General features: G+C 38.5%; 1 protein-coding gene across 5 annotated transcripts in view; it reads left to right on the forward strand.

Annotated features, from left to right (window-relative positions):
• Window positions 1-12,333: 12,333 nt before the first annotated feature.
• LOC126364314 (uncharacterized) overlaps window positions 12,334-14,609 on the forward strand; it is a 570,142-nt gene continuing 567,866 nt past the window's right edge. For all 5 annotated transcript variants that reach the window (XM_050008043.1, XM_050008046.1, XM_050008045.1 and 2 more), the window contains exon 1: window positions 12,334-12,607. In XM_050008043.1, coding sequence (XP_049864000.1) covers window positions 12,410-12,607 — 198 coding nt within the window. In that variant the 5' untranslated portion in view covers window positions 12,334-12,409. The remainder of the gene's footprint in view (window positions 12,608-14,609) is intronic.

Below are 14,609 nucleotides of genomic sequence, written 5' to 3' on the forward strand. Positions count from 1 at the left end.
AGAGGGCTGTTGGAGTGTAGAAATGTATCTGAGTTAACTTTGCTGTAGTCTAGACAACCGTATTGCGAACTAATACTTAGTATATGTTGGGTAGCTTTCGTGATCGAGTGGAAATTTGAGAAGATTGTGTTGGAGGTGCGTTTGTGATGGACTGTTATTCCCTCCCATTTAAATTGTTCAGTTGACTGCTTCTCCACATTTCGCGCCTTTATTTGGTAGAGAGAAGATCGATTGTGCAGTGTGCATCTAGCAAGTGGATGACACATTTGCCTGTTCTCTAGACATGGGAAAGACCTTAGTTGGCTTGTAAATCATAGGGATGATTTGGAATCTGTTACATCACCGACATAGATATTTGAGACTGGAAATATCAGTTTCCTCTATTTGTTTCTAGTTACACACTGGTTTACAGCCCGCTGCAACTCTTTGAAATTTGGGGTTTGTAGAGAAGTTATTTCCAATCTATATCTTGGGAACTATGTTGCGCTAGCGATCGGTAGGAGTGCTCGATATCGAAAGCACCACGAAAATGGTATAATATTATGGCGAACCAGGTGAAAATACGTGTGTTCTTGTAATCTCTGAGTCTGGAAATGTGCATAGAAAAGCGAGAAAGCAAGGAAGCAGGTTCGAAGCAGTAACAGTAATGCGTTTGTGGCAAGGGGAAACGAACTCGAATTTGTAGAACAGTTCTGGCAGTGACTTCGGTCCGCTGAGGGTGCTCTGATGTGAAAGAGATGCTTTTGTATGGCGAAGGATATGAATTGTATGTTTACTGCATCGTCACAGTACACGGTGATATATTGTTATGTTGGAGATCCGTTTCACTCTCCAATATTCAAGCTCCTGTTCTCAGTGGAAGAGCAGTGTAATTGAGTAAGAGTCTTTCCGTATTTGACGATATGTATGGTACGGTGCGTAGTTTAGTTGTCAGTGCAGTATGGTGATCAGTGTAAATTAGTTTGCTGTCGCTGTATGTCACGTCTGTAGAAATAATGAAATGGCTGACAGTGCTTCCCTAGGACTCAGGAGCATCGTGACATATAGCCGGTGTAAGTGTAGGCGTACCATAATTTTTTTGGGTGCTGTACAGTTATAAAAGATAACTGCACTGTTTGTGTAAAATGTGTATATATTGTATTGTAAAGTTACTGTGGCTTATACTGTGTAAAATGTGTGTATATTGCATTGTATAGTTACTATGGTTTATGTTGTGGCATGGCTAGAGAAGATGACTGTGTGTTCTATCGTGAGGGACATGTAGATTCGGCACATCAATAACCGCGAGGGTATGAGACAAATTTTTTACATGGAAAATTATACACGCTATAGATACTAAGATTCATTCCAGAAGCACAGGCATCAAGATCAACCTTGTTAGATGTGCTTGCTAAGGTTTGTAGCTATGTGCATGCACTTCGCAGCATTGCGTCAGTTATTCTGGGCAGTTAAGCAGGTTTAGACGCATGTCTCATGTCACGCTAGGAACAATATGCCCTGTGGTACTCTGTCATCAGTGGTAAAGACACATGTTGGCCAGAGGCGTCTCGCATAAGGGATGCTGCTGCCTCATGCGTGCAAGACCTTAACGGGTGTCTGTGTATGGTTTGACAGCTATTGGCTGCGTCACGTTGAGGGAGCTGCCGCTAACCTCCTGTGCAGTCCAGTATACTGGGTGTGAGGAGAGGTGCTTATGTGCGTCGATTGCGTGTCTGTTGTATTATTTTGCGAGCAGATCTGTAAGTAGTGCTCTGCGTTATTTGGACAGTTTACAAGTATTGAGTGTGTCTACACATCACTGTGCTGCATTGTTTAGGAGGAGACTGCATGCCTGTACTGAAATTAGTTCGGTAAATTAGGAGTTTTCTATGCATCTGGAGATCGGTTTTTAAAAGTAGTTTACAGGTCTGCAGACTATATATTGTGACCCCAAACAAGTCAGGGCCAGTGTTCCAAAATAATTCTCCACCTAGCAGCCCAGGCAAGGCTGAGTTATTTTCGCGCCATTTTCCCCCTCAAACCACCATCTTGGATTACATCAGAAAACGGCTGACAGCAGTCTCTGGTAGTGGTACAGTGTACTAGGTTCATACTTTGTGGTGAACACACTGTTTGCCGCCATCTTGGATAAGGGTACTTGCATAATCAGCTGACATCACAGCAGCCATCTTAGATTACGTCACAGAACGCAGGACAGCACCCTCTGGTGGTGGTACTGTGTACTAGGACTGGACCTCGTGGTGAACACACTTTTTGCTGCCATCTTAGATAATGGTACTTGTGTCACCAGCTGATGTCACAGCGGCCATCTTGGATTACATCCTGGAGTGGACGACAGTGCTCTCTGGTGGTGGTACTGTGTGCTAGATCAGTTGGGCTTTGGACCTCGTGGTGAACACACAGACTGGATGGTGGTAGTGGCTTAAGTTGTTTGAATAAAGATTGGTGCATGATTTCAACAGCTGACGATTGGCAAGCATATTTGCAGAGTGTTTTAGTGGTTTGCATGTCTGTATACTGTGTGGTGTGATCCCAAGTATATCAGAGGGTGTGTTCTGTATCACTGTCATATATATGCTCCACCCATATATAAACTGTGTCAAAATAAATAAAGTACACCCCTTCCTCTCTCCACCAGCCCAGCGCAAGCGGTGTCTTGTTCCCAGCAATACCTAGGAAGAGGTGGCGGTCAGGTGACTTAGGTTAGTGGAGGTGAGCTTTCTTTCCTGCAATTTTTTTAGGTTGGTAGAGAAACCCCAAGTGACCTTTCTTTACTGCCAACATTCAAACTTGGCGCCAGTTCCTAGGAAGAGGTGGCAGTCGGATGACTTAGGTTAGTGGAGGTAGCCCAAGTGATCTATCTTGCCACGATTTTCTTAGGCTAGTAGGGATAGCCATGGTGTGATGTATTATCCTGTTGGAATTTGAACTTGCCGTCATTTTTCTAGTGGAAGCGAGGGGAGGGGGCGTGGCACTTTCCCACCAAAAGCCACCATCTTCGATAATGGTACTTGTGTCATCAGCTGACGTCATGGCCGCCATCTTGACTGATGTCATGTGCTTTTGCCAAGTCTGCATATCGCCATCTTGAATGACGTCATTGACACCATCTTGGATACATCTGGCAACAATGCAGAGTATGCCAGAACGATTATTGCCCCAATACTAGCTCATCACTGCACTTTGTACAAGGTCCGATTTACTCACATCACTGCTTCCACCAATCGCTACACAGACAAAGAGGGCTCCAGAACCTCAATCTGCATTTGTATGTGCTTGATCTGGCATGTAGCAGGTTGTGCCTGTCCTCCATGATGAAGTTGGACTATGCAAACTGCAAAAAATAATTCGTCCGCTGTGGGACTAGTCTTGTACTGGACACATCAATTACTTAGGGGAAACTAATGCCTAAAGGAGTGAACACAAATTTGGAAACACCAACAACAGAGCCACACCACCATGCTTAAATATGGTGTAGGAAAATGTCTTATATTCAAAACAACTTCTATTTCTAGTCATCTTGGAATGGAGAACTACCTTGATTATGTAAAACAATCGATAAGAGTACTAACAATTTGTCCACGTTGGAAATCTGGTACCTCCGACGAAATACAAACACAACTACAAAGAACACTGTTCCGACCATGCTTGACACTTGCTACATACAGAGAACATTGCACAGGTGCCGTTCACCGTCAAATACAGCAGTTCAACCTACAAACTTGGCTAGCATTTGCATTTATGTTCAAATATGCATTTCTAGCAGCGTTTCTATAATTTTGTCCAATGTTGTATGTACAAAACATGTACACTAATTGTGGATGTATTAATAACCACTTTATTTAGGACTGTAAATCATACATGAAGAAATCACAAAGACAGTACAAAAACAAGAAGTCCTCCACAGGTCATATGTCACACTCAATTGATTGACTGTTTATTCCCACAAACGAATGCACAAAGTCTGTTTTCTGTATCTATTATTGCTTTTTTCCTAGGAATAAAACAACAAAAACAACCATATGCCTGTCCTTCAATAGAGCAGAGTTGGCCATTTAATGAAAGGTTATGTAATGAAAATTGCTTTGTCAATTTATATTCTTATTTATATACTCCGTGTGTGTTTTAGCTCTGTTCTGCTGTAAAACTTATCTAACCTAACCTAACCTAATGTCATTTTACATTTTCAGGTATGTGGACTCTTATGGAACAACAATCAATGGAAAACGTGTCAAAGTAGCCATAGAACGTTTGCAATTTGTCATGGAAACAAAGCAAAATAGTAAAATAAAGATTAAGAAGACAAAAAGACACGATTCACTAGTATAAAATGAGTTGGTACGGTGAAAATCGGTTAACTTCCGATGTTACCACACAATTCCCCCCACCTAAGTCAACTTCAACATTTTCTTGTGAAGAGACATTGACGGTGACCTCCTTTTCTGTTCTGTCCCGTTGCCGACGTTTGTTGATGCCATCATTCGAAATACATTGTGAAATGCTAATGTTTTGATTTTACGTGACGTTGCGTGCCATCAGTTGGGAATCGGCCTCTAAGGGATCTGACAGGTTCGTAATCCCTATTTAAATGATATAAATTTCATTGATATGAATGGTACCTCTTATTAGAAAAAGATGGTAATAAAAATTTGTAAAGAATATGGATTGTAGTTTACAAATTTCTAACCACTTGAACAGAAGAACTTCTAACTGATTAGTAAGAAAGTAATTATCATTGTAAAAATTGGTCATAAAAAAAGAAACAGGCTATTTTTTCTATGTATGTAAGGCTCTAACTTCTTTGAGATTTATAAAACAGGAAAACCCTTGTGTTGAAACATGCACAATACTCAGAGTAGTGTAGCCTCTAAATTTGAAAAAATTCTGGCAAGTAAAAGGTGAGGAAAAGTACACTTTATTCTTAAAAAATACAGATTATGGCAAACAACCATTAAAGTCATGCGTGCATTCCAGTTCCATAAGATGTGTTGTCTGGATCCTCTTCCATGTCATCTTGCAATCTTTTTTCCTGCTTGTCTGCTTCTCTAGGCCTAGAAAATCCGTAAACATTCAAATTCACACTGATAGCCAAGGTAGGAATCTGTATGCTGGAATAAGGGAGAAAAGCAACTTCAATGTTACTAGTTTGGTGAGGCCAGGGGGATGCTTCTAGGAAGCCACCCAAAGTGCTGTGGGAAGTGTCAAGTCAGACCTCGACGTTACTGTACTACTGGTGGGAACAAACGATGTGGTGAGAAATGAAAAGCAAAATCTTATCTCCTCACTGAAAGACAGGCTGCAAGATCTTTGGAGTGCCAAACTTATCTGTGTTTTTTCTGTTCCAACACGGTATGATCTACCTGTATGGTCAGCCATCAGTCTAGAGGTGAAGAAGGCTAACTAGGAAATGTTTAAGATTTGTAAACGCTTTTGGAATGTCACTTTCTTTGACCTCAGCAACATTGGTAGGAGGTTTCATACATCTCATGGTTTTCACCTAAATAGGTTAGGTAAAAGATTTGTCTCAGATGATATTTTAGACATAGTACAAAATCAAGAATCAAGCTAAGTACCATAATGCAATAGCCTTAGAATACAGTAATAACCACTCTGCACACTCTGATAATACTTTTTTAGTCTAACCAAGCACATTGATTTAGCAGTGAATAGTAATATCAGTGCTGATTCTAATTCCTCACAAAATAACCAAGTCTCAGAATTTGCTGCCTCAATGTGCAAGGGCTGAGTAGTAAAACCCTAATATTTAATGAATTTGCCTTAGAGAATCAGTTTGATGTGATTTGTGATAATAAGCATTGGTGTAGATATGATAAAATTTGCTTTATTTTCAATTTGATGAGTTTAAACTGATTAGTAACTTCGGCAGGGATAAGTGTACACATGGGGATACTGCAGTCTACGTTAAAAACTCTTTGCTGGGCTATAGTAGCAAGCTAGATGCGAGTTCTCTGTGTAGGGAATTGGATTTTGAGGAATCAGGAATATGTATAAATGACAAAAAGTTAGTAGTTTTATCTCTGTACAGATCCCCAGATGGTGATCCCTCTTTGTTTGTTGAAAAATTGGAGGAATTATTAGAGGTTTTTAATGGTAACAAGTGGAAAAACTATGAGATACTAATTGGGGGGGGGGGGGACTTAAATGCTGACTTTGATGTCACAGAAGATAAACCCAGTGTACGAGAATTTAAAAATTTACTTAGTCAATTTAACTTTGTCTACCACAATACCAAACCAACCAGAGGCCTGGCCTCTCTTGATAACATACTAAAAAACTACTTAAGATCAACTTTTTCATGTGGTGTAGTCAACTTTCCATTTCTGATCATGATGGTGTATTTCTCACTTTTGAGAATTCTTTTGTAACTCACAATACATCTCATAAGTCCAAATTAGTTGTAACAAGACCTGTAAATGACACAAAATTATTTAATTTTAGATCCCAGCTTAGTTCCTTCACTTGTTTTGATATGTTAGCTAAAATAGAACATTTGTCAGCTGATTGTGTTTTTGAGAAATTTTTTCAGTGTTCAATACTTTGTTTGAAATGACTATTCGCTAAGAAAATGTAAAATTAAAGTAACCACCAGTGAATCTAAAATCAAAAAGAGAAATAAAGAGTGGTTTACTCCCGAATTAGCCAGTTTAAAGAATAAAGTTATGTTGTTTTTCTAGCTAAATAAAAAGATTAATACTCAGCAATCCAAATTTATTCTTTACAAAATCTCAGAAAAATATAGGTCAGCTATTATTGAAGTAAAAAAACAACATAACACTATAAGTATCGAGGCATCAAAAAATAAATGTAAAAAAGCTTGGAATATAATAAACTCAGTCACCAAAAATGACAAACCAAAAGAAGTAGCTGTCTGAGAAAATGATTTTAACAACTTGTTTATACAGTCGGTTAGGGATATTCAGAAAAAAATCATTAAACCCGCGGAAACTGCTTCTCAAATGATGGAAACTTGTAATTCGGGGTTTAGGCATGACAGACATAATTTTGTGTTCTCTGAAGTGATGCAGCAGGAGGTTTTAAATATTGTAAATAAGTTTAAGTCTTCAAGCAGTCCCGATATATATGGCATGTCCTGTAACATATTGAACAATGTTATTGAATGCATTGTCAGCCCTCTAACTTATGTTATAAATAAGTGTCTGACACAGGGAATTTTCCCCAATGCACTGAAGTTATGTAGAGTTGTTCCTGTGTATAAGAATGGAGATGGAAAATGTCCATCTGGTTACTGCCCCATATTCCTCACTTCTGTTTTTTCTTAAGTATTAGAAACTGTTATGTATAACCAAATGTGTAGCTTTCTAGATAATAATTCTATTATTTCAAATGAGCAATTTGGTTTTAGAAAAATAGATTGGCCACTCATGCTATTGATTCGCTCTTTAAAAAGGTTCTCCAGGTATTCAAAGATAATGAGGTTTCTCTCGTCACCTTTTGTGATCTGAGTAAAGCATATGATTGTGTGAACCACAAGTTACTTCTTCATAAATTAGAGATTTAGGTTTTCAAAACAGTGGCTTGGGTATTCGTAGGCCTTTTTTGGGGCACCGTAAACAGATTGTATTAATGAAGATAGATCTAATGGACTCAATATTTTGTGTGTCATGCCTCAGGGCTCAGTGCTTGGCCCACTGCTTTTTCTGATTATGATTGATGATTTACCATCTAATATACGTTCCCATTCAATCTTACATGCTGATGATACAACCTTTATCAACAATGACCCTGACATTGAATTGTTAAAAAATATAACAGAAAATACTATCAGTGAAGCATCAAAATGGTTCAGAGCAAACTGTTTTTTATTAAATGAAAATAAAACTCAGTTCATGTTTTTCAGCTTGAGAGATACCTTATTCCTGAATGTTTCAAATAATGTTAAAATTCTTGGTATATATTTAGATAGTAAACTTAATTGGCATTACCATATTAACTATATATCTGCTAGGCTTTCTAGAGTAATCTATTTGTTGAGAAGGTTAAAAGGTTATGTATCCAATCAGTATATTAGATCAGCATATTTTGCGTTCTTTCAGAGCATTATTTCTTATGGTTTACTATTATGGGGAAACTGTAGCCATGTACATGATATTCTTCTACTGCAAAAAAAGTTGTAAGAATTATCACTGATTCTGGTAGATTGATTGTTTGTGAAACTTAAAGTTATGACTGTTGTTAATCTACACACACACACACACACACACACTATATATATATATATATTAGGAGAAATAGATCGACCACTCATGCTATTGATTCGCTCATTGAAAAGGTTCTCCAGGTATTCAAAGATAATGAGTTTTCTCTGGTCACCTTTTGTGATCTGAGTAAAGCATTTGATTGTGTGAACAACAAGTTACTTCTTCATAAATTAGACATTTTAGGTTTTCAAAATAGTGGCTTTGGTATTCGTAGGCCTTTTTTGGAGCACTGTAAACATATATATATATATATATACCGTTGTTGTACATACCATGAACAATTTATCAAACCAGCAACTAAGAGAAAATATACATTAAATATACATTCATAGAATATGAGGAACAGGAAACACATTGATGTACCTTTTCAACGTTTAACTAAGTCTTTAAAAAGCTATCATGTAATAGGTTCCAAATGTTGCAATAAATTTTCTCTTTCTAAATTCGATTGTCATATTGAAAAGATCAAGCCAAAACTGTGTGAGTGGCTGGTCGAGCTTCCTTTTTATTCCCTTGATGAATTTCTTGATTGCAGTAAAAAACAAATAATATTATAAACTTTGGCTGCTCCCATTATACTATATTATTTATTTAATTAGCAGTTCTAGTTACTTATTTGTTAGTAGCTAGTAATAATGTTATTATTTCATTATCAGTTCTAGTTACCTATTTGTTAGCAGCTAGTAATAAGCATTAATCTGTTTTTCTCTGCAGAGTTGCAAAGGGCAGTTATTATAATCTGATGTAATATTTCTTTGTATATAATATGTTTTCCTGTCTTGGTATTCTGTATTCTGACTAGTTTCTGTATTTTGTACTGGTACAATCTGATTGATTTGGTTGTACTACCTCACTTTATGTATTGTATCTCCTATCTATTAACTATTTATAAAACTATTGTAATATTGTGCTTATAACTGCTGCATATAATTTTGTTTATATTTTGTAATTTGACTTTGTCTATTGCTTATGTAAGTTTAATGACAATAAAATCTTGTTATTGTTATTATTTTCCCTTGTTCCAAGTTCTCTAACAGCTCTCTCTGATGCCTGTCTCTTTCTTTATCTAAATTTAACCAACAATTTGCATCCAACTCTTCAGGACTTCACACCCAGCACCATTTCCTTCATTGGACGTTGACACTCCACCAAAGACACCAAAATGCAGTGTACTAATTGACACAAACAGACCTTAGGACTTATGCCCAGATTACGCTGTTGATGGACTCATTAGGATTCTGTGTGCAGCCAGGAAGACATTTCTTCAACTGTCTTACATCTGACAAATCTCTGAAAGTTTCTTTCAAGACCTGCACTATGTCAAAAGATATAGGTAGTTTGCAAATGAATTTCTCACCATTTTCTTGTTCTCTATTGTATTTGCACCATGAATCTCTTCCTGGAGTTCATAGGACGTGAATGGGTTTATCGTCTGTTGAAGAGAGGTAAAACAAAGCTGCTGATACAGCTTTCCTTTTACATGACGTATGCACTCCAGTTCAGTGATAGTTATATTTTCTCCATATGGCTTCTCTTCCTCAATTGTTTTGAAACCTTTTGAATCTCCACCTCCTAAATAACTGACGAATCCTACCTTCTTTAGCTGTTCTGAGTCTTGAAAAACGGTCATTCCGAGACAGTGTTTTGTTTACATGGATGAATAAACCAGAAGTAAGGCAATAGTACGTACATATTCTAGAATTATGGAACACGTTTTATGCTCAAGTATTATGACGATAAAAATCAACATGGATTCGGCATATAGAGATCTTGCAAAAACTATGCTCGCTCTGTTCGTCCATGAGATCCCAGAGTGCTGTAAACGTGGGCGCTCAGGTTGCTGCCCTGTTCAGGGAGGCATTTGACACCGCACTGCACTGCTGTTTAGTGAAAAATAGAAGCTTACTGAGTATCTGGCCAGATTCTCGTCTGTATTCAAGACTTGCTTGCAGATAGATCTCTTAACGTAACAAAATCTATAGACGTAAATGTAATTTCGAGAATACCGTATGGAAGTGAGGCAGGACCTTTACTGTTCACGGTGTATATGAATGATCAAGTAGAATGCGTGGGGAGCTCTTTAAGGCTGTTCACAAGATGATGCGATTGTCCATAAGAAGGTGGCGACACCAGTGGGAAAGTACATTAAGCAATAGAAAAAGAAAAATTGAAAATTTCAAGATTTCAACTAGTCTGGAGCCCCTTAGCCGACAGCCTGCTTGCATACAGTTCAGAGACACCTCCGCTGCCAGACAGTACCGACTGGAAGGAAGGGAGAGGACATGTACCACATCGAACGTAAACGCAGCCCGATTCATATTCTTGCAAGCGGTGCAAAAGTGATAGACTTTTAATGAAAGTGTTTTGGAGCGGCCATATATCTATTTTTACTTATGGTATACGTGTTCTGCAGAACCGCCTCTATATCTGTATGAATATTCTGCAAGCCACCTGACGCTATGTGGCAGAGGGTACTTCTGATACCACTAACTGATTCTCCATTCCCTGTTCCACTTGCGAATGGCACGTGGGAAGTATGATTGTCGGGAAGCCTGTGTATTATCTCCAATTTCTCGAATTTTCTCGTTGTGGTCAAATCGCGAAACGGGAAGAGATAATATGTTGTCCGACTCTCCACGAAAAGTATTGTTTCTAAATTTCAGTATTTAATCTCTCTGTGACGCACAACACCTCTCTTGTAGAGTCAGACACTGGTGTTTGTTGAGCACGTCTGTAACGCTCTCGCTAGGACTGAACGATCCTGTGAAAAAACGCTTCGCTCTTTGTTGGGCCTTCACTCTTTCTTCCATCAGTCCTCTCTAGTAGGCGTCCCAGAATTATGAATTATGAACAGAATTATGAATCCAGACGAAAATCTGACCCGACACTCGGTAAGCTTGTATTTTTTCATGAAACGGCAGTGCGGTACGGTATCAAATGCCTTCCTGAACACGGCAGCAACCTGAGCGCCGTTGTCTACAGCTCTGTGGATCTCATGGAAGAACAGAACGAGCTGAGTTTCCGTATTATTTCTATATGCGGAATCCATGTTGATTTTTATCGTCATAATACAGGAGCATAAAACGTGTTCCATAATTCTACAACAGCTATGTGTGAGCTACTAGTTTGAATGAGGAACGAGTCAATACATGAAATATGTACACTGCCAGCAGCACACAAATATGTAGAATATAAATGTCATGAGTGCAACAACAATAACTACACATCAGTAGCGAGGTGCACAGTCAGTGATTTGTTCCGCAATAGTTTTTCTTTGTCACCTTAAGACTAAAATAGATATTGTCACAAACAGTTCAATGGAATTTACAAGTCTGTGAAGAACATGAAAAGTCTATACGAAAGATTTTATTTACTACGGTATCGTACTGTTAAAGAAATCTGCTTTGATACAAAATAAGATTGCAGGAAGGTACTTCTCTAAAATATTTTAAAATGAAAATTTGTGTTATGCTTTTTATATTATTTGGCTATAGTCTTGGAGATTCGTTTCAAACTGAGTAGACCTATGGTTTTCTTTATGACTAAACAAATCAAGGAACATACGTACTGAAACGTTTTAGTCATTATACTGCGTTGTTTGAAAAGATTAAGGCATGAAGTTCGAGGCCATATAATACCTCTTATAAACAGAATATAATGACGGATAAACACGTGAGCAACTTGCATGTCAGCAGATTCCCGAATTTGTTGTTCACATTGTTGTTATTTCCCTCAATCTATTTTCCTGGTATGTTTTTAGATCCTTTACAATGGCGTAACATCAAAACTGCAAGACCACAATAAAAACTCATACAGCCGTAAGTGGAAAATGACGACTTTTAAAAAAACGTATCGACTTTCACACCAGTACGTGTGTGTGTGTGTGTGTGTGTGTTGATGTTAAAATATCTTTTTGAAGACTGCGCTGTCGCTTTCTTAAAATCGGACAGTTTTTGCTTTGAACCGATTGGTTCACATTTCCAGCTGTCTGATTGACTTCTTAATTTTATTTGCTCATGTACCACTTACGATGAAGTGTCAATTTTTAACGTGAATTTCAAATGAGAGAGATAGCCGTCCAGTGGCTACTGCTAAAACTGTCGTTGGTTACTCGTTTCTATAGCAACAGTGGTATAAATCGGAGGTACAAAGAATGAAAAATTTTAGTCATGTTTTTTATTAGGCATTCTCGCTTATTTAACAGAAAGGGAGATGCAGAACAATGTCTTGTATGTCATAAAAGGAGTGAAGGTCGTCTGAAACGGTATGAGTCGTGTACAGACACCCGTGCCTGGAGTCTCGACAGTCGAGAGAGAGCAAGTTACGTTCTAGATTTAATGTCATCTATTGCGCGAGAAGATAAGCTGGTAAGTCACCGTTGTACTTGTTTGGCTAATCAAAAACGATAGTTTAAATAACGGGAGCATGATCTTTAACGTGTAATCCATCTAGCAAGTAGAAAGACAGATATTCATTGCGTCATTCCTACCACATGAAGTACTTTCTTTAATAACACGGAATTTCTAAATTTATTTTAATGCCTACGGGCAAAATGTACAGTCCACAAACATTTTCTTGCGCTACTAATGGAAGAATTGGTGAGGAATAAAGTAAAAAGCACCAATGACTACAGTTGGGGAAAAAAGTGCTGTAGACGAAGCAGCCACCTGACATCATTTACGTAATGAACACTATGGTATACCAATGCTTTCTGCCTCGTACCAACTTGTGGAGGGTGATTTATTTATTTACACGTTTTGTACGTAGTGATCAAAATATGGACTTTTGCAAGTGTATTGCCATGTATGTCAGGAGTTATAAAGTGAATTAACATGACTCTTACATATATTTGTTTTCACGTTCTAAATATATTAAATGTTGGAACAGAGGACATGCAACTTAGAATCCACCAAGTGAATAAAAACACTTGTCTGTTAGGAAAGCTTTTAACTCCATGTGGGACAGCTTTGTTTCATAACTTCTTGAAGTAAGTAGAAGCTTGTTGAACCATATGTGCCCATTAATATAAGGACTAGTGTCAGTTATTTTTAATTCGGTCTTCTGTCTGAAATACTCACCGTTGCTTCTAGTATCATAATTATGTGAATCGCTGCACTTATTTATTTTCTTTCTGCTACTCAGTGCATATATAAGTTTATAGAAATGCAAGAAACTTATTGTTAAATATTTATGTTGGACAAAGGTATTACAACAGGACTGTGTGGACTTTAGTCTATGAACTACCCTAATTGTTCTCTTCCGTAATACTAAAATTCTATTCTGGTGCTGGTGAGTCCTACAGCACCGTACTTCAATACCATAATTAAGAAATGGATAAATTGTTCCATAGTGTACTATTTTTAAGTCACTACTTAGATATATTTTTGCCAATTTTCTTACCAGATACAACCTCCTGCTGATTTTCTTATTTTCTCATTTTCTTTTCGAGGAGGAGTCATCAGTAGCTAATCTCGATGAACCAGGAACAACTTCATCAATCATTTTAGCTCAAACAACCAGAATACATAACAATTTCGTGACGCTCGAGGCCGAGTAATACGGTAAATTTGCATACAGCATTTCTTATTGCCAAAGATCAACAGGATCCCGGTACCAAACACCCGATTCTGTCTTAGTGGAGACAAGACTACCCACAGAACGAAAGTGTGTCATTAGTTATACAGGGTACGTTCCAAAAGTAATGCAATTGAATTTCCCGCGCCGCTCCTAGTAGTCGGAGTGGGAGCGGGCCACATGGAGTAGGTGGGGGGACGCTAAGCTTTGCCGCGAAACCGGTTTCAGTGCTCTCCGAGCTGTGGAAGCGGCAGGACGTCTGTTATTGTAAACCTCTGCGCGCCGACCGTGTCACGGAAAAAATGGGATCGAGCAACGTTACGCGATTAAGTTTTGTGCTAAACTGAACAAATCTTTTGAGGAGACTAACAAAATGATTCGTGAGGCTTACGGGGACTCTGCTCTGTCCTACTCACAAGTTTCGAAGTGGTTAAAGGCCTTTAAGCCCAAAAAGGCAAGAATGAGCAAATCAAAAGTGAAAACAATGCTCATTGTCTTTTTCGACAGCAAAGGAGTGGTCCATAAGGAGTTTGTTCCTCAAGGACAGACAGTTGACGCTGCCTACTACGTGGATGTGCTGGAAAGACTCTGCAAAAGGGTCGTCAGGACGAGAAAGGACATCTCCGCTACCTGGCAACTCCATCACGACAACGCGCCTTGCCACAACGCGCTACGAGTCCGCGAGTTCCTGGCCAAACACCAGGTGCCAACGCTGCCCCACCCCCCCTATAGTCCTGACCTCGCCCCAGCTGACTTCTTTTTGTTTCCTAGGATTAAGTCAGCCCTGAAAGGAAC

The sequence above is a fragment of the Schistocerca gregaria genome, chromosome 1 (genome assembly GCF_023897955.1).
Source record: "Schistocerca gregaria isolate iqSchGreg1 chromosome 1, iqSchGreg1.2, whole genome shotgun sequence".
NCBI classification, from domain to species: Eukaryota; Metazoa; Arthropoda; class Insecta; order Orthoptera; family Acrididae; genus Schistocerca; species Schistocerca gregaria.